The sequence below is a fragment of the Mirounga leonina genome, unplaced genomic scaffold, assembly GCF_011800145.1.
Source record: "Mirounga leonina isolate KUSES-001 unplaced genomic scaffold, KU_Mleo_1.0 Mir_92, whole genome shotgun sequence".
In the NCBI taxonomy this organism is placed as follows: Eukaryota; Metazoa; Chordata; class Mammalia; order Carnivora; family Phocidae; genus Mirounga; species Mirounga leonina.
Genome location: NW_023270852.1, coordinates 8,194,836 through 8,213,821, shown reverse-complemented (window position 1 = coordinate 8,213,821; position 18,986 = coordinate 8,194,836). Strand labels below are relative to the sequence as shown.

The window sequence follows — 18,986 nt, the reverse complement described above, 5'->3', positions numbered from 1 at the left end:
TCCCAGGGTCCTGGGATCGAGCCCCGCATCGGGCTCCCTGCTCCGCGGAAGCCTGCTTCTCCCTCTCCCACTCCCCTTGCTTGTGTTCCTGCTCTTGCTATCTCTGTCTCTGTCAAATAAATAAATAAAATCTTAAAAAAAAAAATCCCCATGATAATGAAGACTTTTCCTCAATTCCTCTGGTGAAAGGAGAGCAGGAAATGAGCAACAATGCGGTGGGAGGTTGCAGTAGTATCCTGGGGTAGCCCTGAACTGCTGATCAAGCCATCTGCTGAGGAGACTCGCTCGGCATTGAAGATTTCCTAGTGTCCCTTAAAGTGACCCCCACTGAGCAGTATCCCTTAAATGGGTTCTTCCTGAACACCAACGCTTTGCTGTGCGCAGTGTGGGGTAGCAGAGTCATTAATTAGCAGCGAGACCTTGAGCTATACGGTCTACCAAATAACCCAGAGGTGGAGGAGTGGAGTGCAGGGTAACGAGGCACAGCTTCTTATTTAAATGTGGCGCAACTATTCTTGAAAGGTAGGTTCAACTCCACCCGGCTAGAAGAGGCTTCCAAAAATGTGTGAGTCCGTCCTTCCCACCGGAGTGAGGAAACTGCCATGAGAGGATTAGGGGGCTCTACATACAACTCAGGCGCCCCTCAGGCCCTGAACAGCTGCCATCTGGCGGAGGGCGTCCCACTGCCCACAGGCGCCTGGCCAAACTCTTCTCCAAGCGCCACCTTGGCAGCTGCACTGTTTGACCTCTCCTACTCATCTCCTCAAACAAAAGGGTTTTTTACAATAGCGATATTCCAAGATATAAACCAGGCAGCAAGAGTCGCCTGGAGGCAGGTGTCTAATCCCCCACAATTTCTTAGGCCAACGGGAGACCACCTGACTTTACACAGGCTCCACCGTGTTTGACGTTGGAGACCACCGCGAAGGGCGAGGCCCACAGCCCCCGGGCTCTTCGGCTGGAGCAGACAAGCCGCCGCCCCCGCCACCGGCTAGACTCTGGCCCCCACGACCCGCAAGCCGCCAGGCCCCGCCCCTGCGCCCGGCAGTTAGCCCGGCAACCGGCGCGTAGGGGCCGCGGCCCGGACGCAGAAAGAAGGCGTGACCGACGCAGGCCACAGGCCCCGCCCCCCGCCAATGGCCTGCTGCGCCGGCGCCGGGTGCTTCAGGCCCAGCCCTCTCTCTCTGCCACACAGCGCTGAGCGCATGCGCTGAGAGAAGCGGGCTGGTGAGGGCCCCCCACCAAGGGAAGGGGGAGACGGAAATGGAGGGGATCTCCGCGGACCCGCTCGTTCCCGGCCGGGCGCCGGCTGGAGAGCGCGTTAAGGGCAGAGCCCGGGGCGGTGGTCGCCGGGGAGGTCGAAGCTAGGGCTCCGACCCGCAGCTGGAGCAGGGTCGCGGCGGCCCGCTGACCGGCCGGTGTTTGTGTGTATGTGCCCGCGCAGGGAGACATGGAGAACTGTTTGGCGGCCGCGGCGCTGAACGGGGTGGACCGACGTGCCCTGCAGCGCACGGCTAGGCTGGGTCAAGAAGTGCTGGAGCGGGCCAAGAGGAGGGCGGTGGACTGGCATTCGCGGGAGCTTCCCAAAAGCGGCGTGGGGGTCACTTCCCGGGAGCGGCCCTACAGAGGAAGACGGCCCGCAGCTGGCCCCCAGCGCCTTCTCCCGGGAGAGGTGAGGGCTCCAGTGCTGGGGGACCAGCCCATTCATTCGCTCCGCGGTGGCCTGCTGGCAACCGGGGCACGCCGAGCCCACGCCCCTGATCCAGCCTTTGGCGGAAGCTGTAAAGTAACGGGACAGTGAACAGAAAAGTCCTTTGAAAATTCTTGACATTTGACAGGTTCTTATTGGGTAGTTGACGGTACCGCCAGTGCTCGGCCCTGGTTGGTTACTTTTTTAAAAAAGTTCTTACATGCTACCATCTTTCTTTGTCCTGGATAAATTGCGTGTCTGTTTATTCCTTTTAGAGTGGAATTCTTCCTCAGTAAGATCCTTCTTGTTTACTTAAACTTGTAGAGGCCTTTCAAAAAGTAAAAAAGATGCTATTTCCAAAATGACCTCTTTCTCCAGTAGGGACTACCAGATCTCACCTGTGATTTGCCATTTATTCAAATAGAGAGAAGAAAGACAACCAACCCTAAGTGCTTCCTTCAGAACAATGGCAGAATTCATGGACTATACTTCAAGTCAGTGCGGGGTAAGTTGGTGTAAGCCAAAGCATGCCCCCCCATCCACCTGCAGATGGACCACAAACCCATTTACCCTGCCCCACCTTCATGGTTAGATTGTAAACAGGGATTTAAACCAGGTGATAAATCCAAGTTAGAATTTATTCAACAGATACTTATTGAAAGTCTAACTCTGTAGGTATTATTGAGGATGTAGCAGTGAACAAGCCACAAAAGGTTTCTGTCCTCCCTATTGTTTTCAGATTGGTAGGGGGTGGGGGAGTGGGGAGGTTGTTTGCTGAATTCCAAAACCATCAAGTCCAGATATTAGGCACTTTTTAAACTTTGAACTGAACTGAAGTTAAAAAACATCAGTAAGCTTGTTCTAAACTGCAACTGAGCCTTTCTGGGTTTCAAAATGTACTGAAACAATATCCGTACACTAGAATATAACCTCTGTTTCAAGTCCCCGGTAATGCAGTTTTTAAGTATGTCTCTGTGAGTCCGTATCACTTGTTGGCCACCAAGGTGGTTATGTGGAGCAGATGCAGTGCCCCCCCAGTGGTGGTGTGACTTAATGGCAGGAGCAGCCTCCCAGGAACCAGACCCATGTTCTGCCACTTACTGGCTATAATGCCCTGGGCCAATTAGTCCCACTCAGCCTAGCTTCCCTGTCATAAAATGAAGATCTCTAAAGTGCTTTCCAGCCTTTAGAGTCTGTTTCTTTGTTTTTTTCTACTGAGAGATGAACAGAAAATTGTCATAAACTATAGCATGAGGGACTTACATGAAATTTTGGGTACCATTCATTGAAATGGGTGTACAAAGGTTTTAAAGCCCTTCTCAAAACCACATGCTAAGGTCATCTTTAAGTACTTTGAGGGAATGGTGAAGGCAGGCCAGCCTGCATCCAGGGAAATCCCCTGCATGGAAGGCACTCTGTTGTCTAGGAGTTAGAGCAGACTCTGTGGTCTCTTTGAGCCTTAACCTGATGTGATTCTTTTGTGGTTATAAGGATGCTGGTCTACAAGGGAGAAGAAGAGAATACCTTGTTTCTGTCCTGCTTTTCAATTTCATATATTAAGATTTCAAAAAAATCTCTAATCTCTCTACATCTTTTGTAAAATACCTGACTCCAAGAACAGGATTCCAGTCAATGAGATATGGTCCCGAGAATATTTTTATGTTATTCTGTTAAGTGGTTTTAGAAAAATCCATAACTTCAGCTCTTCTGTGAAGAGATCAACTGAAACATTTTGGTTCATGGTTCACTAAAAGGAATAACAATAGTCTTTGGTCTGAGGTTTAGCAAATGGGTGTGTTCTTCATTTTGCTATTTAGTCCATACTTCAGTTCAAGTTTCCACTCGGGAATGGAGTCTCAGAACCCTTGGGCTTTCTGGAGATGGAATTAAGAACAGGGTTCTGAGTCTGCCTTTACAATTTTGAAGCAGCCCCCAAATACATTATTAAACCTATGTCCTAAAGTGCTTTCCCCAGCTTCCTGTTCTTTTGGTCTCATGCCTTAAACCCTGTCCGTACACTCTGTTCAAAACAAGCAGACTTGTGATGTCCTCATCATTAGTCATAATCAGGGGCAAGTCGAAGGTTAACTTCGAGGGGGAGGAAGGAAGTAGACAAGAAAAAATGTAATTTGCTTTCTGATCCTTTGGATTATTCTCCTTAAATTAGAGACCTCTTCCTCCCCTCTGCATGGGGAGATCAGTTGCCTAGCTCTTGAGTTTTTGTTACATTTCCTGTTGTATTTCTAAATCTCAAGGAGACGCACCCCTCTGCCCTTGTCCTTGTCTGAAACTTGGACAGTAACCATGGAACAGTTCATCAGAACTTGTGATGAGAGGAGATGGAAGGGCATATGTATTTGACATTGGGACGAAGACGTTGTGAAAATTCTTTAACCTGGCAGAGAGCCTGGTCCTGCCCAGCTGTGGTTGGCCAGGCTTCTTGCCCTACAAAGGCCGCAGATGGCAGCAAAGTCATGCCAAATGCAGTTCCCTCTGCAGCCACTTCACATAGGCTCAGATTTGTTGGATGACTTCAGAGGCCTATCAAGAGAGCAGGTAATTCACCTTTGCTCTGTTGCCTCCCTCCTTAACCATACTTTCCCCAAGTCATGGAGTTGTGGTTTTTTTTGAAAATTTGACCAGACTATTTGCTTGCCCAGCATCATTCCCGTTCCTTCTGTAGAGATACTATTCATCTGTGCTGGAGGAAGGAGGGGCGGTCCACGTCTCTCGGTATCACAGAGGGAAGTCGGAGCTGCACTGGTGCTGGGACGATGGGCACGGCCAGGTATGTATCCTCAGCTGTCCGCGCTGTGCCCTCAGCTCCCCTCCCTCTCTTTTAACAGAATTCTTTTTCTAGAGCATTAGGAAATAAACTATTAGTATTAGCAACGGGCAATTGCAGGCCTCTCCCTACAAACTTATCTGTCTTTTACCACCTGTTCTGGGGAAGCCCAAGATTCTACTTGTTGAACTGATGCACTAGGAAGTCATTGTTGTTTTTGAAGAGAGTAGGTGTGTTATTTTGTTTTTCCCTTTTTATTTTTTTTTAAGATTTTATTTATTTATTTGACAGAGACACAGCGAGAGAGGGAACACAAGCATGGGGGAGTGGGAGAGGGAGAAGCAGGCCTCCTGCCGAGCAGGGAGCCTGATGCGGGGCTCGATCCCAGGACCCTGAGATCATGACCTGAGCCAAAGGCAGACGCTTAATGACTGAGCCACCCAGGTGCCCCTGTTTTTCCCTTTTTAAATGCCCCCTAGTTATACTCAAAGATAGCAAACTTAGGTTCAGAGTCTAATCCACAAGTTGGATTCCTGACTTCTCCGGCCTGTGGGTCTAGGGAAAGGATGGGAGAGTGGCCCCAGGGATGTGAGTGAGGGCTGGGTGCACACTGGAAGGTCCCTCCTGTTTCCCTGGCCTGGGATGTGTAGAGCAACGCCAGAGCCCGAAGCCTGGGTTCCCTTTTCTGGCCTGACCCCAAGGGGGTTACATGAGGGCAAGAGTCATTCCTGTCCCTCCCATTCCTTCCTATAAAATGTAAGTTGGTGCCCCTAAAGGGAATTCTGCTTTTCCCCGCTAGTACCTGGACTCCTGGGAGAAGCACAGAAGAGAATTCTGTTTTCTGAGAGCCTGTTGAGTGTCAGTCACTCTTGCACTTTAAATCTCCAATCTCGTATCACCATGTTGTAGACTGGGAAACTAAGTCCTAGAAAACTTAATTTGCCCTTTTCAGTAAAGCAAGAGAGAGGATTCAAATTCAGGCCTGACTCCAAAGCCCATGGAAATATAAAAAGTCATCACGGTAAACATCTGACTACAAATACCTCACAGAATTCACTAAAAGCCTTAACAACTTAGGAGACAACTTAGAAGAAACCAACAGAACAATTATTAGTTCCTAACAAACTAAGGGAAAGTTTTTCTTTACAATCCAGAAGTCAAAGTCTGGGCGCTAATCAGTGTTTCTTCTTGTCTCTTCAGAGAAGAGACCCCTCCCTCGGCCTGGGAGGCCTCTCACGTGTCAGGGTGTGCTCTAGCAGCGCCCCAGCCTGTGAGTACAGATCTCCTCGTCTGGGCTTCACTGCCAGTGCCAGTCCATGAACCAGTTGAGCCAGTTTTAGGGTCCTTTGTCCCAGATCCACGGTATTTTTAAGTTGAGATGTTTCACTCTTGAGAGGGTATAGCATTTGGATTCAGTGTAAAATTGTGTTTTCTCATATCCTTCCTTCACTTGAAGCTTAAGGGATACTTTTTGTGCCTGAACTCATAGTTGTGGTTGGAAAGAATGTGAAGTATTCACATCACAGTTCCTACAGCTCAGCTGGGCTGACACTGGGTTCTGCTGGAATTCCACCATCTGTTCAAGCAGCAGGAGGGGCCTGACCCTCCTGCTTACAAAGTGAAAACCATTACTGAAATTCAGAAACATGTAAATTTGGTTAGATCGAGTTCCAGAACATTTGAAGGGATTTGTCCTCATTTTCCACAAATGTTTCTCTGTTAAAAACACAGTGATGAGGTTTTTTTTTTTTCATTTTTAGGATAAAGAAGTACTCATTAGTTCATGAACCCAGGGAATTTTTGGGAACTCAGAAGGGCTGGAATTCGGAGGAAAGGAACTCCAGCATGTTTCTGCAATACTTGGCTTAATCTTTGTTTGTATACAGTGCACTACTAGCCAGGACCCAGAATATACTGGAGTTAATAACAACTAAGAATGTTCTGCTTCTGGTACAAATATATGTTAGGTCAAGATGCCTCCCATACTTGCTGGATTTTGGTGATGCTAATCTTCCTGATATTCGTGGTATTGGAATCACGGATGCTGATCTTATCCCCCGTGTTTCCTCTTATGCAGACAAATGAAGTATCCTTGGCTTTCTGCAATTCTGATATGGCTGTATTTTCTGAAATCTACTTTTGTGTACTTACGTAGTTGAAGACCAATAAATAGTTTTGGCATAGTCATTTACATTCATGTCAGTTAAATGATAAGAAGACCAAATTTGCAATAACTGGGCATGAAAGGATAGAACATAAAGCAGCTTTGGAAAAAGTTGGCTTTATTTTTATTTTTATTTTTTTTTAAAGATTATTTATTTGACAGAGAGAGACACAGCAAGAGAGGGAACACAAGCAGGGGGAGTGGGAGAGGGAGAAGCAGGCTTCCTGCCGAGCAGGGAGCCCGATGTGGGGCTCGATCCCAGGACCCTGGGATCATGACCTGAGCCGAAGGTAGCTGCTTAACCAACTGAGCCACCCAGGCGCCCCAAAAACGCATAAATCTTTTGCCTTTTAAAAGTTGGCTTTAAATCTGTGCAAGGTGGAGGGTGGGAAGGAAGTTTCATAAAAGTGTAAATATTACCATTTATTCCTCCTGGTGGAGTTTGCTGGCCAGTAATTTGTTGTTGTCCCCCTGGGTGTAGTGGCAGAGACGACACCTGCTGCCTGTGGCTTCTGAGCATGGAGGAAGCACGTGGGAGGGGCAGGGGGTCCCCAGCTGTGGGGTAGCAGCTTTGGCTCTTAATTACAGGCTCTTTTCTGGTTTGCAACTTTGCTGTCTGCCATTTGAACGGAGACCCCTCCTCTGCCTGCACTTCCGCCCACTTCCCAGCCATATGTCAAGTCTGTCCTTGGAAGACCGTCTGTGCTCAGCACAGCTCTAAACACAGATCTTTCCGTTAACTCCAGCTTCCAGTGTTTTGTGTTATAGGAGAACCAATCGTCCAAGGGAGGCTTTGGCCAGCCTGCGGACTTGCTGCATGACGAAATGGAATCCATTCATAGTGTGCTCAGCTTTTGGAGAAAAGAATATTTCATCTTCCTCATGATGAATGTAGCAAACAAAGCACAGTTAAAAAGATTCTCATTATTCCTTGGTGCCTTGTTGTTACTGCTGATCTGTGCTAACAAGTGCCACTGTCTACTTGTGAGCCCCAAAACAATGATCGTTCGCCTTTCTCTCTACCAAGTTCCTCTCTTTCTACCACGATTAGGAATGTCCCTTTTATGACCCTTCATGTTCGTATAGCATTCTAGCACTTGCCAAGTGTTTTCACATACGTGCTTATTTGTGAAGTAGGTATTACCACAACTTTAGAAATAAGGAAACAAGCACAAGGAGGGGCTGAGACTTACCTAAATGACATTCCTATTGTCTGGCCAGGCTGAGCCTTGAAAGCAGGACCTCCGTCTCCAGCCCAGTGCTTCATCCCACTGCGCCCCTGGCACCCAAAGGCGGCCTGCTGGCGTCGTGACCTCCAGTCTCTCAATGGCTAATACCTGTTTTTCCTTGCAGGCTGAGAACACCTCTAAGGACCTCTACATAGAAGTATATCCAGGGACCTATTCTGTCACTGTGGGTACAAATGACTTAACCAAGACTCAGGTGGTAGCAGTTGACTCGGGACAAAGTGTGGACTTGGTCTTCCCCGTATGATGTGGACCATCATGGCTATCCCATCACCTTTTTTTTTAAGTAGCAAGAAGAATAAAGTCACTGTATGATTCTTTTCATATTTACCCAGTGATCCTGCTTTCAGGGCTGACTGTAGAGGGTCAGCCTTCCTGGGAATTGGAGTTTGTCTCCATCGGTGCCTATTTTAACTTAAACGTCTAGAAGCCCCCCCCCCCCCCCACTTTCTGCTGAAAGTCATACTGTAATGATGCTGTCTCAATAGTTTTTAACTGCTTACTGGAATTCCAGGTGAAGTCTACTTACGATAGTAAAGGGAGCGATTTTGGAAATGCAGAGTTCCTTTTTATTGGCATGAAGAGGTGAAACAGTGTTGCTCATGGACAGCTGTAGGTTTATGAGAAGGCGACAGGCTGTGGATGCGTTTGCCTGGAGCCCCCCCGGCCCCCGGCCCCCAGCAGGGAGTCCTGGCCAGGACCACCGGGCTCCTGTGCCCCTCAGGGTAGGTGCCTTCGCGCCGCTCATCTGCAGGCAAGTCTAGCGCATGAGGATGCCGCTGTTGTGCGCCCGGCCATCACGGGACGACCTGGCAGCCACTTGGTAGCGCCTCCTCAGGTAGTTACCACCACTGCTCTTTTAGCTTCCTATAAGAAAAAAAAAAAATCCCGAGAGCCTGATGCTGACTGTAATTTTAAGGATCAAAAGTCACTGATCTTAAAAAGTCGTGATGTGCCCTGAACTCCTTGAGGCCACCGGGCCAACAGCGGTGCTGCCGTTGGCCAGTTTGGTTGCCTGGTAGTTCATCTCATTCCGAACGTGACCAGTCTTTCCTCAGGACAAACGCCAGTGTTTTATATGATGAGAGCCAAGTTTTAAGTAGGGCTGTGTTAGCGTTCCTAGTGAGGAACGGACTCCCACGGACAGAGGGCCTAGTCAGGCAGACCCATGCCCATCACCATAGGGTCAAGAGTGTCACTTAAATGGGATCCTTGCCTCCATAAGAAGCCTGTGATCAGCTGTGTGGGTTCTGTAAGCCTTCTGAAATGGAATGCAAAATCGTGGGTATGTGCATTTTCCTGGGAAAAGACAGCATGGGAGTTCGCATTCTCAAAAGGGGCACGAAGAACCACATGAGGAGTCCTTAGGAGCCCCTTCCCAGCCATCCTGCTTTACCTGGCTCCTCGGGGCTTTCAGTCTGAGGGCATTTTGGTCCCTCTGGTGGGTCGCTGTTCCCGGACTCCATTCTCTGTGTTCACCGTCCTCTGGCAGGATCTGTGGTGGCTTCACACCGCTTGCTTCCAGGACCAGCTCCTTCGTATTCCCCAGCACTACACTCTGTACCCTTTGTTGTTTGTTGCCCCTCTTTTCTCTCCAGATGGTTCCATGTCTTGTTCCTAAAGCCCAAATTCAGTGAGTTATGTTGCATGTGCCACCATGGGATTGGTCCTGATGACTGAAGTGGAACTATGTCAGGATCCCAGAATCTAACTAAGTCCCTACCACTGCTCTCAGCTTTTTAAAGAGAAATAAAGTTTGTTAGTCATTTCTGGCCATTACACTTTTTGGATAGGTTTTATCTGATAACCACATTTGGAATTAGATGGGAGAAGGTATCAGACACGATTTTCAGAGCAGCCAGTAGGGGAAGCAAAGGTGGCCAACTGCCACCTGTCAAAGGAGCTTATAAATCACACTGATCACAAAGAAGAGGTAGTGAGCTGGGGTCGGGGGGGAGGTTTTAAGAGGTTGGGTGTGAGGCAAAAACAAAATAATGGGAGATGTGACTCCCTGGGGAGTAGGAAAAGAATCTGAAAAGGAAGGACTACTTTACAGGAATCCATCCTCTTGCAGGCTTTTAAAACTACAGATTAAATCCTGTTTCAGTCATAAGCTCGGGAGGAGAGCAAAGTAACTGCTGGCAGCCAGCAACCTGGCCTTCCTAGAATTGTTAGGTTGGGATCAGACGGGAACTCGGGAAGTAACAAGCACGGAGGGCAGAGGGACCCACACGAGCGTTGTCGTGAGGCAGAGCCTAAGGCTGACCATCAGGCATCAGTACTTGACTGCAGGCCGTCAAGCACAATTAGGAGAAGCAAAGCAGCACATTTCCCTAAAAGCAACAAAATCTGGAGGGGGAGAAAAGGAAAGCTCTGGTGTTTGCCATTGTTTCCGGCGCTGGTGCACACCCGGTTTTCTGCACTTCATCCTCACTAGTCACTTGTGGCACACAGTGCCCCACCCCCACCCCGCGACAAGGGCCAGGGATGGCCCCTTTCTTCACACTCTGACTCAAGAATAGTCTCCATAGCTTTGCACACAGGCTTGGGACCTGGCAGAGGGCAGGTCCAGGGATCCTCATGGTTCAGCTCTAGGAATTAACCTTTGCCTGGAGCATGACAAATGACCTTAGTAGTACCTAAGGGAAAACCAGACCAGGTACCTGAAGGTACCATATTTATCTTCTTTATGGACAATTACTAGAATTTTTGGTGGGGGCGGGGAACAAAACTTTAGAGTGGATCTGTTTAAATGTGGTGATGGGAAGAGAGACTGAATGTGGGTGGCTGGGCAGTGGAGGGAGATGAGCAGTGTGTGCTTAGGGAAAAGAGGTGTGGTCTTAACCAGGTTTGGAACTGGTCCAGATGGAATGCTGGGGAGCCAAGCTACAGTACTGGGAATGCAGAGCTGGTGCCCAAAACCTGTGTGAGCACCATGGCCCCTCTGGTTACCCCTCTGGCATCCCCTCCTGAGGCCGGGCCTGGTGCTTCTCTGTTGCTCCCTACAGACTCCTGTCTGTGGGGTAGGTACCGCTTTTCTTTCTCCAGTCTGCTGAAGCAGGAGGCAGTGGAAGCTATGGCAAATTTAGCATGAAATGTCTAGGCTTGGGCACCATTTCCTTGATAGTATCACCTGTAGGGTGGCTGTATCTGAGAGGAACAGCTGTTTCCTAGTAGCTTCTGCCAGCACCTCCCACAGCCTCTCGCCATGAGATCCGTGACCATCTCCCAGAAGCCCAAGAGCCTGCCCAGCTTGGTATTTTCAATACAAAGGCTCCTCTCCGAGAGGGGAGGAGGAGCTCAGCTGCACACAGCTGACTTCTTGTTCCTCCAGTTCTTTCCCTGGGGCAGGGGGAGAATCCCACACCTGGAAAGCCAAGGAAGGTCTAGAACCCACCTATAAAGTACAAGAGCAGCCAACTTACACCATTCCCACCCGTCCACCCCCATGCCCCGCCAAAGCCCAGGGGTCCAGGAGTCACCAAGATGGCCTCTCGGTGTAGAAGCAATTTTTCAACTTTCTGGAACTGAAGACCAACAAAGTTCTTTTTTTTTTTTTTTTTAAACAATTTTATTTATTTTTTTTAAAAAGATTTTATTTATTTATTTGAGAGAGAGAGAATGAGAGACAGAGAGCACGAGAGGGAGGAGGGTCAGAGGGAGAAGCAGACTCCCTGCTGAGCAGGGAGCCCGATGTGGGACTCGATCCCGGGACTCCAGGATCATGACCTGAGCTGAAGGCAGTCGCTTAACCAACTGAGCCACCCAGGCGCCCCATGAAGACCAACAAAGTTCTTATCCCTGGGGCAAGTGTGAAATCCTCGTGGCTAAGAGGTCCCTCAGCTGAGCAGCTGTCCTGGAAAGAGGCCAGTGGCTTCAAACAGGGACCCACAGCGGGTCCCAATGTGGGTGGTGTCTGGAGATCTTTAAGCCCTTAGCAGTGCTACTCTAAAACCACACAGCCTCCCTGCCCCAGACTGAATGTGTATTTAGTTCACTCTATGTTCGGTTAGTGACCCCAGGGTCCCAGGAATCTAGTCTAGGGCTGGGCTTATCCCAGCCGCCTCTGCCCGCTGACTGGGGCTTCTGCTCTGTCCGGGCCCCGCTGGGAATTTAGCTAGGACAGGCATGAGGCATGTCAGTGATAACACGGCTTCTAAACCTGTGGGGGCGTCACGGGGTTCTTAGCTCGAGGTGAAGATGGGGATGGCTGTGGATCAACAGCCCTGCCTCCCCTTCTCGCAAGGAATGAGCAGCATGATGCAGTGCCCTGCTTCTTTCCACTCTGATTCACTAAGGGGACCAGGGGAGAGTAGGGCCTGATGACCAATGAATGTTTAAAGACCAGTTTCTGTGCCTCTCGGGCCATTGAAGACTCTAATCAACACCTGAAGGCATTTTGACTATTCATCTAGAGAAAAATCAAGGGCCCCAAGAAAAAAAGGAGGGGTTGGGGGGACAGGCAAATACAGACAAAGGCAGCGCCCTGTCAGTAGAGACTAGTGAAGGAGGAAAAGACAGCTGTTAGACAGGGATGCAAACCTTCGCACGAAGATCAGCCCATCCTCTCTTACGGGGTATTATTGCTCAAATGGAAACCTATTATCTCCCTTTTATCACAGCCTCCCCTTCAACATGGCCACACTCCTAAGTGTTACTTCCAATTGCAGCACGGGGGATGCATGCATGAGATCCCTACGAGACACATGGGAGGGAAGAGAGCAGGGCCCCCAGCTCTGCCTTACAAGAAGGTATACCTGGCTTCCCAGGTTGCAGCTTGGACCCGTTTCTCCTCCAATACCTCCACTCGGGCTGGCAGAGGCCACCCTGCCTCCTCGGAGACTTCTCAAGGAGGATGGGGTCTGTGTTGACTGTGCTGTCCACCATCAGCCTCTGGGGGAGGCCAATCTGCAGATCATTCTCCAAATCCTCTTCGGAAGAAGAGGAAGAAGAAGAAGAAGAAACCCCCAGGGGAGCTTGCACTGCTCCTTCCTCTTCTTTAGGACCCTCTAGGGGCAAACGTGGTGCTGTGGGCTTCAGTTCTACCTCTGGATGTTCTTTGGCCCTGGTTAGAGGCCACCAGGTAGGTCCAGCCAAGGGGCAAGGGCAGAGGCAGCCCTGGCCCAGCAGTTGGCAGCAGGCCTGGGGGACGCAGGGAGGACACAGGAACGGAGTGCCCGGAGAAAGCCCGTTGGTGACCCATCCAGCAGCTGGTCCCCGCGGAGAGCAGCAAGGGGCCCAGAGGAGGGCGCCGGCATGCTCCTTGATTGAAGGCTTGTGCAGCCTCCCCCAGCCTTCTTCCAGACAGCAGGGGGCACCCACCTGACCCCGCCTCGAGGCACGCTAGCTGTCTTGCCATTCCAGAAGTGAACAGTAATTTCTCCTTCTTTTGACGCTATGTAACAGAAAGAGCAACATTTTGTTACAATTACCTCTTCTAGATCATGGGACAAGGGTTCTCCTAGCCCCCAAAGCAAACCTCAGTGCAGCCCCCTGCTCCGCCGGCCTCCTCCAGGGCACCTCTCTGTGGAGAGCCTGCCAGGAACAATCCCTCACTGGCTCCCTATTTACTGCCACCTCCTGGGGCACTGGCATGCACCTCCCGGGCTCGATTTTCATGGGAAAGAAGAGAAGCCTCCTCCTGTCATTCTCGAAATTGCAATGATGCTGACTGCTGGCCCTGCAGAAGGGGACTCTCCCAGTCCATGGATAACTTGATGGGGGACCAGTCATGAGTACTGGTGTGGTCCCAGTTTAACCTCATCACCCCACAGGTTAACTAACCCACATAGACATAATAGTTTTAGGCTATTTTTGCTCTGATGAAAGGTATTACATAATCCGAAAGATTTGATTCATCTGTCTGTTGCCACATACAGGATTAAGCTGCAAGTGAGGGGGTAAGGATTTTTTTTTGACACCTCTAAGACCCTCAGCTTGCCTCTAAGACACTTTTTGCTCTCTCCTACCAGCCTGACTCCACCTGGGGACCGCTAGGTCGGAGCTGTTTCCCTTACCTCTCTGGGGGTCTCTTGCCTCCGAGGCCAAGAGAACGATGCCAGGGCCATACCGCTGTCGGTCTGGCTCCCAGGGGGCAAGCACCGTGTCCCCAGGTCGCAGCGAGCATTCCGTGGATGGCAAGAACTGAATGACATCATCTTCTAAGACCACGTTCTGCCGCTGGGCTGGCCGCTTCGGGTCTGTGACGAGGGGAACCTCAAATTCCACAAGTAGGGCCCCCCATCTCTCCAGCTGTGGATAAGAAAACACAATAAAATCTGGCGTGCGGAAGTATGACAGGGAGCACCATGGTTCCCCGCAATGCCCTAGAACCAGGCCCAGGGCCTTCCTTACAAACAGTGAGGGCCATCAAGAGAAGGGACAGGGACAGATGCTATTAGGGCTGATTGTGGCAGAGACAGGCAAGCTGTAGCATGGATGCTCTTCCCTCTACCTCTTTTGCCCTCAGCAACTCTTGTGTATCACTTCCTGCCATTCCTTTCCTGTTCTCTTCCTCTTCCTGTTTTTCTGTGCTCTTCTATGTATTTGGCCTGCAATTCCCAGGGATAACCTGGGTCCTTTGGATCTTTCTCCAGTGTACTCCCCCTCCTCCCAGCACTTCTGAAAAGTGTTGTCCCTGCGTCCAAGACCAACTGGGCATAGATAGTGTATTCATCCACAGGCCCACACAGGCAAGGAGGAGCTATGGCCTAACGTGAGGGCAGCCCTCAGCACCTGCCATTACAGCGATGAGCAGAGGGTCGGCAAAGCAAATGGACATCGTAAAAGAGAGGGCAGGAGAAGTCTTGAAGCTAATTGAGAGTACAAGCTGTTTTGAGAACTCAGTATGATTTGGAAGAGAAATAAAGTCTGGTTGCAAATTACCTTAATCACTAGACAGCCTATTATTTGAGCAAAACTCTGCTAATATTTCATTTGGATTCACATATTATTAGTTGCTTGAAAGCGACAAAATGACTTTTGAATGGAAATACTATAATTCATTTTTTTGGAATTCACACTAGTCTTCCCTCCATGAATCCACAGTCACAAAGTCTGACTCTGAGAAGAAGAGAAAAACCCCAAAGAAGGAAGCAGCCATGGAAATAAAGCGCAGGCCTGGCTCCCAACATGTGGGGGACCAGCTTGTGTGTGTACGGGCAGAGACGTGCATGTGGGCATGTTTTGTTCCTCTTTCCCTTAGGCTGGTGCCCATCATTCAATACACTGAATTTTCCTGAACAGAGCACTTTTCACTCTCAATTCTCTTCACTGTCACAGGTTCAGTTGTATCCCCCCCCCAAAATGCATCTGTTAGAATCCTAACCCTTAGTACCTCAGGTTGTGACCTTATTTGGAAATAGGATCATTGCAGATATAAGTAGTTAAGACAAGGTCATGCTAGGCTGAGTAGGGTGGGGGCCTAATCCAAAGACTGATGTTCCTATAAAAAGGGGAAATGTGGACATAGACATGCACAGAGGGAACATACTGTGTGAAGGTGGGGCAAAGATTGGGGTGATGTTTCTCTAAGTCAAGGAACACCAAGGATGATCAGCAAGTGAACGGAAGTTAGTTAGGAAAGCCATGTAGAACAGATTCTCCCTCACGACCCTCAGAAGAACCAACATGCCAACACCCAGACTTCAGTCCCCAGAACTGAAAGACAATACATTTCGGTTCTTTAAGTCACTCCGTTTGTGCTACCCTGCTACCCAGCCCTAGCAAACTAATACACTCACCGCCATTACATTTCCCTTCTAGAACCTGGTCCTGAACGATGTGCGCTTTATCCAAGAAACTGTCCTGCTGGGCACACACAGCCGAGGCATAGCAGTATGGACAGGCCACCCCGAGGAGTGTGCTGGGAGATGTGAGGAACTTGCCTCTGGAGCAGCCTTTATCTGAGCCCGGTAATAAAAGCCATCTGGTCCCCTTCTTGCCAGGACCCATGTGTCAGCAGCATCTCCAACTCTTCCCAACCAGCCAGGCCCCTGCCATGCTGAGTCAGCAATGTGGAGACACAGGTGGTAAGATGCATATCTGGGAAAAAGCAAATGGAATTAGGGAGTGGAGAAGACCAAGCCCTAAAAACATCAAGAAACGCATTTCACAGATCTGAGCAGGACCGTAGTGTGCATATGACATAGAGGGCTGTGTGGGACAGAAATCCATGCAGCAAGTGGCTGGCCATCTGTGACTTCCAGTAAGACAAGGTAAACTGCTGGAAGGGGCAGAAGGAGAGGACAGTGAAGGGAACTCTCATTTGGGGATTGAGAATTGCTTCAGGTCATCAAAATGTGATTAGCCTGGATATAGTCAAGTGAATTAATGCTGGTCCTGAGACTGAACAGCAGACCAGGAAAGAGCACTGGGGTGGTAAATCCAGAGGCAGTGTGTGGGAATCCAGGATGAGGCATGCACGTTCGGATGGTAGTACGAAAGGAGTAACATGGGAAAGGTGCTTGTGCTAAGGGGTCAGAAGGGAGGAGGACGTGTTTGAGCAGGGGAAGCACAGAGGAGCTGGCTAAGGGGCTGAGAGACAGGAAAAAGGAGAAGCTACTCCTGGAGAGGTTTGTGGACAGGACCAAAGCGGGGGTGCAGTGGTGGGGAGGGATTATTGAGTCAGGGTTTGGGTTTTCTGAAGAAGCTGTTTACTTTGTGAGCAAGCCTAGAGGCAGGGACGCTGAACTCTGGCTTTAAACAAGATGGTCCATGGGGCGCCTGGGTGGCTCAGTCGTTAAGTGTCTGCTTTCAGCTCAGGTCATGATCCCAGGGTCCTGGGATCGAACCCCACTTCGGGCTCCCTGCTCAGCGGGAAGCCTGCTCCTCCCTCTCCCACTCCTCCTGCTTGTGTTCCCTCCCTCACTGTGTCTCTCTCTGACAAATAAATAAATAATCTTAAAAAAAAAAAAAAAAGATGGTCCACATAGATGAATCTAGAAAGCAGGTTCTTAAGGGTTCAAGCTGGTATGTTCCTAACCTGGGCAGACGGAATCGAGTGGCATGGACATAAGCGAGTCCCTGGAACTGACACCACGTGCGTATGCTTGAGGGCTGAGCTTCCTTTCCCTTTTGCAATCACACTTTAGACAGCCCACCGAGGATTCGATTTGGGAAAGGCCAGGATCACTGAGGGATACTGAGGAAACCTGAGGAGGTACCCAGAGACCTCGCCTTAGTTGTTGGTTGCAGAAACCCTAATTTCTCACGTGATGCGAGGGCTAGTCTCGTAGTTGGTGGTAAACTGAGCTGGAAGCTCTTTAAGTGGTGATGCCTAGAGTTTAACTGGGGCTAGAGTTCGTCCTGGAGGTGACTGGACAAGGAAGGGAGTCTGTGGCCTAGATGAGGGGTCGGCTTGTTATCAGGGCCTTCTCTTCACATGCCAACTCTGACGTCAGCCACCTTTCTACAAGGCGCTACAAGGAGCACAGTTTAGACAGGAGGGAGAGAATACCACGAGCAAATCATAGCCCACGCCGTGAAGAACCCTTCCAGCCTCCGCAGGAAGCAAGTTGTCTTCCTCATGGTTCACTGTCGAGAGCCAAGAACGGAGAGGAACAAGAGGGGTGCTCATCACTTCTGCCAGAGGAGCCGAGACTAGTACCTGGAGAGCGGGTTGTGCCGGGTGAGCCAGGGTGCTTGGATGGCAAAGGGGCAGGTGAAGGAGAGTCCCCAGGGAGGAGCAGCGCCAGTCCTGGAAGGGGACTTCAGGGTCGTGGCCACACTGCAGTATTTGGGCAAAGGCGTCCCAGGCCCTGCAGAGGATTCCATGGCCTTGGGAGGAGAAACAGGTGAGAACAAGCACCACTGTTACCCGAGTTGCAGCCCCCAGCCCAGCAGAGGGCACCTGGCTGGTGCAGGGCTCAGTTCTGCGGTTAGCAGACCCCACCTGCTCCCACCGCGGCTCAGGCTGTTCTCTGAATCACCTGCCTCGGGAACCTCAGCTCAGGAGGTAGAGGAGGGGTTGGAAAAGCAAGTGTTGTGACTTTCGAGAAACCCAGCTTTAAATCCTTCACAGCCTGCGGGCTGCGTGCTCACGTCACCACGCCCTTCAGTTGTGCTGCAGGAGATAACATACTGAAAGCACCTGGCTGATCAGTGGCTCCACATACGTTCGTGTTTCCCTCCTCCCCGGTTGTAGGGACTCCCGGGGGTAAAACAGTACTTCCCTTCACAAATACGGCTGGCCTAACCCTGATAACAAGCCGACCCCTCATCTAGGCCACAGACTCCCTTCCTAGTCCAGTCACCTCCAGGACGAACTCTAGCCCCAGCTGAGATCCCAGGGTCGTGTCCTCCACAGACCTGTTCAGACGTGCCACCCAGCGCCCAAGACCACACTCCGCTGCCCCAGCCCACCAGGGCTCCTGCCCAAGGCCACAGGTCTGACCCCAAGGGGACTTACCCACAGCCCCAACTCCTCCGCCTCAGCCTTCTGGCAGCTGGGGCTCAGGGCCTGAGCCCAGCTGACTCCTGGCTGCCGAGCAGGTCGCCACGGCGGCGCGCCCGCAGGAGCGCTGTGGACTGAGTGGACTGAGCATGTGCAGAGAGGCGGCGGGCGCCTTGGGAGGCGTGGGTCGCGCAAGCGGGCGGAGGGTTTCTCCGGGGAAACGCGGGGAGGGGGCTTTGGGGAGAAAGGTCACCGCAGCCTCAATTCCCCGAAGCTCAGGCTTCGCCAGTGCTGGGAGAGGCGGTCATGGTGGGAAGCCCTCATGAATCCCAGCGGAGTCCTGTGAGGGAGGGCGCTGCCTCTACAGCGACTAAGGGCTACTGATCGGCCTCCATCCCCTGCAGACCGGAGGCTGGGTCAGGTGAGCCACTGGCTGGCTGGCGGACTCTAAGATAGAATTTGTCTGTAGTTTAAAGCAAAATAACCAGAGGTGTGGGCATGTTTGTCTGTAACAGACAGGACCCTGCTGAGGAGCAGAAATGTGGCGACCACTTGGGGGTGATGGTGACCAAGGGGACGGAAGTCTGGATTCTGCTCTCATTTGAACGTCCATGGGACAGGCTGGTATTTGGAGGCATCTGACAGCCATTGTGTGCCTGCGTGCCTGGCACCGTGTTCAGGGGAGAATACCAAAAAAGTATGCAGGG

General features: G+C 50.6%; 2 protein-coding genes across 3 annotated transcripts; one reads left to right on the top strand and one right to left on the bottom strand.

Annotated features, from left to right (window-relative positions):
* The first annotated feature begins 1,147 nt into the window (after positions 1–1,147).
* AKIP1 (A-kinase interacting protein 1) lies at positions 1,148–8,441 on the top strand. 2 transcript variants are annotated; one of them, XM_034995066.1, is made up of 5 exons: positions 1,148–1,227; positions 1,445–1,672; positions 2,115–2,195; positions 4,374–4,478; positions 7,993–8,441. In XM_034995066.1, the coding sequence occupies exons 2-5, from the start codon at positions 1,451–1,453 to the stop codon at positions 8,131–8,133; spliced, it is 549 nt and encodes a 182-aa protein (XP_034850957.1). In that variant the 5' UTR covers positions 1,148–1,227; positions 1,445–1,450; the 3' UTR covers positions 8,134–8,441. The 2 variants fall into 2 exon arrangements, with proteins under 2 accessions (XP_034850957.1, XP_034850958.1); XM_034995067.1 differs by lacking the exons at positions 1,148–1,227; positions 4,374–4,478 and having other exon boundaries at positions 1,234–1,672.
* A 279-nt stretch (positions 8,442–8,720) lies between these two features.
* Positions 8,721–18,278, bottom strand: CUNH11orf16 (chromosome unknown C11orf16 homolog). Its single transcript, XM_034995104.1, is given in 7 exon segments — positions 8,721–8,753; positions 9,283–9,503; positions 12,644–13,177; positions 13,180–13,281; positions 13,904–14,138; positions 15,773–15,929; positions 17,494–18,278. Coding segments are annotated over 7 exon segments (1,449 nt in total). The 5' UTR covers positions 17,661–18,278.
* Positions 18,279–18,986: the final 708 nt, after the last annotated feature.

Excerpts from the sequence above, each read along its gene's own strand:
- AKIP1 (XM_034995066.1), top strand. The coding sequence starts at position 1,451 with ATGGAGAACTGTTTGGCGGCCGCGGCGCTGAACGGGGTGGACCGACGT. Across the intron at positions 1,673-2,114 it reads AGCGCCTTCTCCCGGGAGAG|AGAGAAGAAAGACAACCAAC; the intron begins GTGAGGGCTCCA and ends TTATTCAAATAG. Across the intron at positions 4,479-7,992 it reads GGGACGATGGGCACGGCCAG|GCTGAGAACACCTCTAAGGA; the intron begins GTATGTATCCTC and ends TTTTCCTTGCAG.